General features: G+C 37.3%; 1 protein-coding gene across 1 annotated transcript; it reads left to right on the top strand.

The window, feature by feature from the left end:
• The first annotated feature begins 623 nt into the window (after nucleotides 1-623).
• On the top strand, nucleotides 624-7,053 carry LOC105701421 (ribosomal protein S6 kinase beta-1). The gene is made up of 12 exons (XM_012428155.1): nucleotides 624-860; nucleotides 1,397-1,437; nucleotides 1,903-2,077; nucleotides 2,159-2,242; nucleotides 2,518-2,651; nucleotides 2,729-2,791; nucleotides 2,856-2,984; nucleotides 3,170-3,260; nucleotides 3,412-3,528; nucleotides 3,632-3,871; nucleotides 4,034-4,182; nucleotides 5,585-7,053. Exons 1-12 carry the CDS (start codon nucleotides 780-782, stop codon nucleotides 5,640-5,642), a joined length of 1,362 nt encoding a protein of 453 aa, XP_012283578.1. The 5' UTR covers nucleotides 624-779; the 3' UTR covers nucleotides 5,643-7,053.
• Nucleotides 7,054-9,129: the final 2,076 nt, after the last annotated feature.

Below are 9,129 nucleotides of genomic sequence, written 5' to 3'. Positions count from 1 at the left end.
AAATAATTTTCATTAATTGTTTTTGTTTATAAATATTTATTTTCTGTAGGAAATCCATTCTGCCCCTCGAGCGATTCGCATTCCGCGCTGCTCCCGCCGCTAGTACGCTGCGCGGCCGGAGAGGGCAGTGCGGACCAGGTGCAAGCCATCGATGGAGTCCAGTGTACGTCGCAAGAGAGAGGGTAGAAACTGGAATTGTAACGCACGCTCTAACCACATGCACGCGTGCGTGTTAAGCTGCGTTACTCTTCGTTGTTCGAAAAAGCGCGGGCATTCCACGTTAGCAATCCTGCTCAAATTTTTAGCAGTCGTGCCTCTTTCATTTACCATAGATCGGCACAATACTTCGATATTGGTGACTAACAGCACTCAATGCATCCACTGACCAATGGCATTCTCGAGTGCCAGTCGCGATAAGTAAGAGAAAGTCGGCTCGCGATTGATCGAAGGTTCCTCTCTCTTTCCTCAACGACGGAAAGTGAGACGGCCCCGCCCACTCCGACCAATGGCAGAGCCCCATTGCTCGACCCTCGCGTCTCGACTAATCAGAGGGCGCACCGAATTCTGGCAACGCGACGCCAATAGGCGGTGTGGCCATCTATAGGCTGCCGTGGGCGCTAACGGGTCTGACCGCGAGTGGGCAGCCTGGCGAAGGCACTTGAGGCGTTTTTCCCCTGTAACAATATTGTTAATCGTTCGGACGCATTTCTGCGTATTAGGAAGACCTCACGAAGGGCTGTGGCGTGCTGTTTAACGCGCTTAAACGGTCTTCGCGTGTAATGGCTGCAGTCTTCGACATCGAGTTGCACGACGCGGATACTAGGGACGAGTCGGACGACGACGTGATCGAGATCGGCGAGGTAATCTTCACCTTGGATACCTACCCCTGTCGATTTCTCGCTCCGCGTCCCCACGCTTGGGGTGCTCGCTAATAAGGTTTCACCTGCTATCACTTTCTTCATGAATCGCACGCGCGTCGAATACATTACTCGACAATACGGTCAGGCATAAGATTTACATGAAATCGGTGAGGTAATCTGCACCTTGGAAACTACCCCCTTTACTCTGTTGCCTTGCATTCTCTGTAGGTAGAATTCTTATCAAAATCTCGCCCATTGTCAGTTGATTAAATAGAAAGACACACAGTAGATTTTACCTAGCGTTGCTCTCTCTTAACAGTTGATCTTTGGAACAGAAAGGCAACAGAAATAGAATAAATCAATTTGATAAGATAATCGACTCATCAGTACCCTTTACAAGGGGCAATACGGAAGTAAGCATTGTTAAGGCAATTCTTACGATTAATTGTATTGTGTTCTGAATGAACATGTTATGACTGACTCTATCGTCAATGTAATTGTTTGTTATTATTTTTATAACAGTTCATTGTTTACAGGGGGAATATGACGCTAATCCAAACGTCAATGAAATTATTGAGTGAGTATCATATTTACAGTAACATTTCTGTTTGCTTAATATGTTTTCAGAAATTCGCTCGCTTTAAAATAATATGCATCAGTTTTGTCTAATATTTTGATGGAAAAGGAAATCAAACAATGGTCCATTTCCTATAATGCAATAAAAATTTATTTCAATAATGAAGACATAGCAATGTTAGAATAGATTAACCAAATAAAATAGCTCCTCATTAAGTATTTCCTTTACATTAGTTTTACATTCTCTTTTACCATTTGAAGTTTCACATGTCTAAAAATTGTAGTATATTAGATTTTGTAAAAGAATAGCAAAAGAATTATATTATCCATATGTATCATAATAGAAATATATTATACACAAAAATGAGATAATTTTATCTAATCGAGACATTAAACAGTCTTTTATATTTTGTTTTGATATTGATTCATGCTCTATATCATTAATTTTGTAATTACCGAGAAATAGATCAGAGGGTGTGGAAGCTGTAGCTATTTCGGAGCAAAATGTTAATCGAGGTCGTGAGAGGGCTGGGCCACAAGACTTCGAATTGTGTAAGGTCATCGGAAAAGGTGGATATGGCAAGGTTTTCCAAGTACGCAAAATAACTGGCAACGATAGTGGAACTATCTTTGCAATGAAGGTAAGTTGTATCGAGTTTTGTACATCTGCCATCGAATCAATTACTTTTGATAAAAACTTCATCATTATTTTCGTGTGTCAGGTGTTACGTAAGGCATCGATCATAAGGAATCAAAAAGATATGGCACACACCAAAGCAGAAAGAAATATTTTGGAAGCTGTAAAGGTAAATCTGTTTTTGTCAATTTAAACATCTCTTAAGGTAATATGTGTTTAATTCTAACAATACCGCATTTTAATGTAGCTAATAAATCTCATTATCTCCTAGATTTTTATGATTTTTTGCGAATTTCATCTTTTTATAATTTGCCATGATATGTTAGTATATGCCTTCCATATTCATTAATTCAGGCACATCATATAAATTTTTTTGAATGTGCATATTAAATAGTTAAGTGAAATATTTAAAATTATGTATTGATATATATTTTTTGTGAACAGCATCCCTTTATTGTTGACCTTATGTACGCTTTTCAAACGGGAGGCAAATTGTATCTGATATTGGAATATATGTGCGGTGGAGAACTATTCTGGCATTTGAATCACGAGGGCATTTTTCTGGAGGATACTGCATGGTAAGCTATCTGTTTAAGTGCATTTGTTTTAAATCCAGAAATGCTAATAATTAAACACGTTTTTAATGTTGTTTCAGTTTCTATCTGTCGGAGATTATTCTTGCCCTGCAACACTTACACCTACAGGGAATAATATACAGGTATATAAAACTACATATCATTAATTATTGAGAGAACTGTTTACCATGGAAGTTAATTTTGCAGAGATCTGAAGCCTGAGAATATTTTATTGGATGCCGAAGGTCACATAAAATTGACAGACTTTGGTCTCTGTAAAGAACATATACAAGATGGAACTGTAACGCATACATTTTGTGGCACCATCGAATACATGTAAGTAAAACTACACTTATTTTTCCAAGGTGCTATAATATTAAGGCGTCCCATAAGTTTTAATTTAAAAAAAATTTTTTTATATATACGAAATGAATACACGGTGCGAAAAGAACTTATGGGACACCGTAATACATATGTAACACTGTTTATTTTACTAATGAACTGTTATATGAATATATTAGGGCTCCTGAAATTCTCTCAAGAAGTGGACATGGAAAGGCAGTGGACTGGTGGAGTCTTGGCACTCTTATGTACGATATGATAACGGGTTCTGTAAGTATATTTAAAAATGTCTATAAAGTTAATTATCATTTAAACGACTAGAAGAGGCACGTACTTTGCGTGGTTTATTCTTGGTTGAATATGTCGGTTGTGTCCAAGTTAAACGTTGACCATGTTAAAATCAAATCATTCACTTCTGCAGCCACCATTTACATCCGATAACCGGAGAAAAACCATAGACAAAATCTTGAAGAGCAAATTGCACCTTCCACCATATTTAACTCATGATGCCAGAGATCTGATCCGGAAGCTGTTGAAGGTAAATCACCTTATAACATAGAAATTAAGCTCTTTTTTTTGTTCAAATAAATTCTAGGCGTTTATTGAATGAATTTAGACGTTAATTATATTTTTCTTTACAGAGACAAGTCGCGCAAAGGTTGGGATCTGGTCCATCAGATGCAGAGCAGATCAAGAGCCACCAATTTTTCAAGCACATCAATTGGGATGACGTTATATCTCGTAAATTGGAGCCGCCTTTGAAACCTTCGTTATCCAGCGATGATGACGTTTCTCAATTTGACAAAAAGTTCACGATGACGGCCCCTGTTGATTCTCCAGCTGAATACACCCTAAGTGAATCTGCCAACAGGGTGTTTCAAGTAAGTATACACAATAATATGTATTATCACTTTAACATTCTTAATCTATAATTAAATATGGAACAAAACTATTTAAATAGATCATTTTCGTAAATAAATTCTTTAACAATATGTAAACCTGTTGCTGATACATTGTATGTGACAGCGAAACGTTTTTTGTAGGGATTCACCTATGTTGCTCCGAGCATCTTAGAAGACATGCATTCACAGCCACATGTCGTGAACGCCAGAAGTCCTCGCCGAGGCAATACGCGTGGATTCTCTCCTAGAGGAACGCATATTCACATCCACTCCTCGCATCTTCAACATAGGTGAGATTTAGAACAGTAAAGAAAAAACAATGCACAACAGGTTAAGGTGACAACAGTATATTGTACGCCAAAGATTTATTATTTAATACTTTGTTACCTAACTTTGGTACACTGTTATATTTATATTAAGCTCTTGTACGTGTTAATGATGCATCGTTACCGGGTTCAGTGCATATAACATAAACATTTAATATCCATGCATCGCCTTGTAGTATTGACAGAGACTTCCCATTTGTCGATTGCGACAAGTCGGAAATCATTTAAATACATTCAACATTTACCCATCCCGAATTCATTGTTTGGTTGTATGAGCATTGTGTATTTTCATTATTCATTATTTATGTATGTACTGTTATTTTATTACATTTTATTCGTAATTTTTAATGGTTTAGTTTTCCTTACAATTGGCGTTTTGTATTGTTACGAGTCAAATTTTAGTTCGCGAAATAGCAGAGAGCCCATGATGTATCGGTTTGATAAAATTTTCAAAAAGGGTATTTATGTTTGCCTCGGTATCACGTAGAACTCCGTCAATTCGGTAGATCCACGTTTTTTTTTACTTTTTATGTACCTGTATATGTTATACTCTTCGAACAAGTATTGAACATGGTGCTAGAAAATAACATACCGGTTTTCCCGTGCAATCTTGCCATTCAACGTAAACACTATTGTACGATCAATACTTATTTTTATTTATATCAAATGTATGTTCATCCAGAATTATTAGTCTGTGAAATATATCCACAAGTTTGTAATAAAATGATGTGTTTGCAATGAGTCAAGTACAAAACGAGTTCATTACATCTTTTAACACATTTTTTTTAATATCTTTTGGAAAGCAGTTTCAGGTTTAGGGGCTTACTTGCACATTGCATGTATTATTTATTATGCATTAATTAACGAATGGTTTAACGAGTATTTTTAAAGAAGACACTTCTAAAGTTTAGAAAGTTAACACATTCAACACCACAAGGGTCACTTGTGACCGACTGGCAATACATGTTTTAATATAATACAATTAACGTGGCGAGAACGGGAAAGTCTGTCAAAATACGTGTGGCATTGAATGTATTAACCTTTAGGTTTCTGCTAATAGACTTTTGAAACTCTGCCTCTTTTTATAAACAGCTTTTTACTAAAGGGGATATTTTTATACTAACTTTGAGGCGGAAGGGTTAATCAGTTATGGCAGGGTGATAAGAATAATAAAATATTAACTCACATGTAACGTAATAAATCACTGAAAGTATATTGCAAAATGGAATACACTTTCATATCATAGATACGATAAATTGAAATTGACCAGTGTGTAAAAAAAAAGTGTGTGGTGTATGTCTAAAAATGAAAAATTTCCCAAGGGTCGTTGCTCGACAACTTATCGAAGTTTCTGTGCTTTCCTTAGGCACAGTGGCGTCGGTCACAACGGCATCGAGGACACAGAAATGATCGAGATAGGCTAATCGCCTGTTCACTCGTAGCAGATAACATAATAAAATATCGGCCTAGCTGTTGGGTCTCTGAGATCGGTACTGGAGTCTCAGGGAGGGATTTTCTAACTGGTAGCAGGAGTTATAAACTGGTACCGCTAAACCTCACGACAGAACCGGATGCCCAGCAGTTACGTTTAGCTAATTGATCCTCTTCCTTTTCTTATCCGATTAATTATTAACGATTAATTAACGATACGCAAGAACATATACACGCCCACGTACACACAAATACAAATAGTTAAATCAACGCGTTCGAAAAATAGCAAATCGATGCCGAAGGGCCTATTGTCAAGGCCGAAAATTGCAAAATAGGGGGAAATGTCGCAGGAAATAATCGTCACTGTTTCCTGTAATTCATACTGCATTTCGTGTAAACGGGTTGCGACATTAATGATCACAACTCGAAGATTTTGTATAGTAAATATTTTTCTCTGAACTTTCGTTGGATCGGTGTTACGTGTGCAACTCTTATGTCGGCTAGAAGTGACGGGACTTTTATTTTTAACATGCAATCTATTCGACAATTAGAAGTAATGACAGTACAACACGGTAAAGGTTTCGATAGAATTCATGTCGCGACTTGTACATTGGGCATGTTTAACAGTGATTCCCACGATCGAGATATGAAACAGCGATATCGCAAGAGCACCTCTGGTGTTGCAAAGTAGTATGGCTGGCTAGTAACTCGTTGTCCAGTTGTAACTCGGTTAATATCGTTATTTATAATACTGAATGTATATAATAATGAACATGTATATACAAGACACGTTTATAATATGCACACATGCACGCCGAGGGAAGGTACTTGAAAAACCTTACGCAGTTGTACGGACATTGTGACGCCGAACGAGGGAAGCTATACATATAACGCTGTTTAAGCGACCATTGTAACAACAATTTAAGAGAAATCTAATTATCGGAGACACCTAGCTGATATTTTGTATAAGAAAATGGTGAATCGTTCCAGTTATCCTTTTAGAATAATTCCATGTGGATATTGAGAATGTTTTTCGCGAATTATCTTTTACCCTTTTATATTATTAATATCAGATGCTAAGAGAACGGCTAAGCGCAATTCAGATTAAAATGTGCCGAAAGAGGGGAATATTCATTAATCAATTTCTCTAAGTCCCGGTGATGTTCTCTTGAGCTGCAGCTTAATTGAAAAAAAGTAATTCGTATCGATGGTCAATTATTTATCAAGTTAAACGCCTGTCAGCTAGTAAAGTCTTCTTCGAATTGTTGGCGCAACTGAGCTTAACCTGCCCTATAAAAGTCAGTAGAAGGACCAGTAGATCACGAACCAAAAACATGGTGAATTGTATGAACTTTTTATGACGCTTTATTGTATTTTTAGTGAATTATATATCGATTTATATCATATTCTCTCGGGCACTGGAGAGATTTTCAACATCGATTTGCAATCGCTAATTGCGGAACGGTGATTGTGCAAGCCGGGAAATCGGTAAACCAAGTTGTCGAACCAAACACAAACTGTTAACCGGTTGATCGATGTTAGTCAAACCTATCAGTCGAATACTTTTCTATAACGATATGCCAATAATAGGAATTGCCCGATGAATGAGCTCGACTAACTGCCTGTAAATTTAACGGTAAATTAGATCAACCCGTTCTATAAGTTAAAACGATTAAAATGTGTCCTGTGGTCAAATTACGGAGTGTACATATCGAACTGTCTAAGTGCTACGCAGAAACAATCGAGACATAGTCATTTCCTGTAATATTATTCTTTGTATTATATTTGAATTATCACCTTGTACCTGCCGATCAGCACTTTTTAACAGTTCTTTCATTTATAATTGTTAATACATCTAAAGTTTAATATGTACATTTTCCGATTTCGTGCAGACACAAGTGTTCCACCTCCGATCAAACTTATCATGATGCATACAGTGCTTAGGGCAAATTTGTAAGAGCAATCGTTGAAACTATCCAACGAGATACAGTCGACTAGTAATTAGATGAATTTATGGAAACTTAAATTCAACCTGAGCCGAATAGGTTTACGATTACTACCTCTTGTAACAAGGATATGCGTGCTTCGGTTAGAAGCCAACTAACGATTTGTCGAAAGTAATGATGTGACGAGTCGAAACTTTACCAAATCGAGTCACTTGAATTCATAAGCATTGCCAACTCGAGTTTTGACTCGAGTCGGTAACTCGCAACGAGTCGAGTCAATCCCGAGTTGAAGAATAAAACATTTCGAATAACGATTACTTGAATAAACAAATAAGGCGCGGTAATAAACAAATCGACATCTCGGTAGGAATAACTATGTCTCGCTCTTACACTCGTAACTCGCATTCGTTTGTACCGATAACTCGAGTTACATTAAAAATGACTCGAGTTGACTTGAACACATGCTTGATTCGAGTTGAACGAGTTGAGGTCATATGAAAGGGATATTTAAAATATAAAAATATATGCCAAAATATTTACAAGACATTTCTCCAAACTGGATGCACCGAATCATTTGAAACTTTAACGCGTGATCATGGACACTTTAAGGAAAAACGCGATACTCGTGAAATTTCGTTTTTCAATCAAATATTTTTGTTTAGCCTAGACTAGAACCAGGATCACATTCTTTTTGATGAAAAATGAATTTCTACCAGCATTGGGATCTTCCTTAGGATCTTCATAATTACGTGTTGAAGTTTTAAACGATTCGGTGTACCCAGTTTGGAGAAAAGTTTTATCAATATTTGGACGTTTTGATATATAGAATGACCCTTTCGTATCACCTTAACAGGTTAAAATATTCGACTCGTGGCATCACTAGTCGAAAGAACTTGCGTATCCGCTAAATAACTGGGGAGTGAAACGTGCAGGCAGATTGTATTTCGACAGGTCGGTGGGAAAACATTGACAACAATGTAGATAAGTGACTTTTAACGGAGTACAGTGTAGCCCTATTCGAGTCAGTACCAAGATGTGCAGACTGCAATGACTGACTAGAAACATAATGATTAAAGCCCGTTTATATACCGACTTACGCATTCACGATTCGTGACACCGTGCGCTGCCGTATCGTGCCGAGTTGTCTGATGTTAATGGACAATATCGATGAAGGGGAAACTAGCAGTAGTCCGACACACCGTTAGTCTCGTCGACGAGTAATATGTTCCCTTGATACATATTATAGATTCTGTTACCAATGTAATACCGTTACTGCCACTTTCGCGTGCTCACTTCCGCTTGAAAGTAATCAGCGACATTAATGGTCATACACAATTGAAAACCAGTTTTTCCTGCCATCGGATCTTTGTTCTTTTTTCTTATCTTTCTTTTCTATACCTGTTCTATTTCATTTCCGATTGAGTGCTGCACGTACTGCGGTAGTTCTCCCTTTTGCACAATGACAGACAATCAAGGAAAATGTACATAATTGTCATTTTGCATTCGATTGCTTTTGTAAAACAGAGCTGAAACG

This window comes from Orussus abietinus, unplaced genomic scaffold (genome assembly GCF_000612105.2).
Source record: "Orussus abietinus isolate OABI.00-Male unplaced genomic scaffold, Oabi_2.0 scaffold749, whole genome shotgun sequence".
In the NCBI taxonomy this organism is placed as follows: domain Eukaryota; kingdom Metazoa; phylum Arthropoda; class Insecta; order Hymenoptera; family Orussidae; genus Orussus; species Orussus abietinus.
Note: the sequence above shows the minus strand (reverse complement) of the source record. Positions and strands in the feature narration are given on the sequence as shown.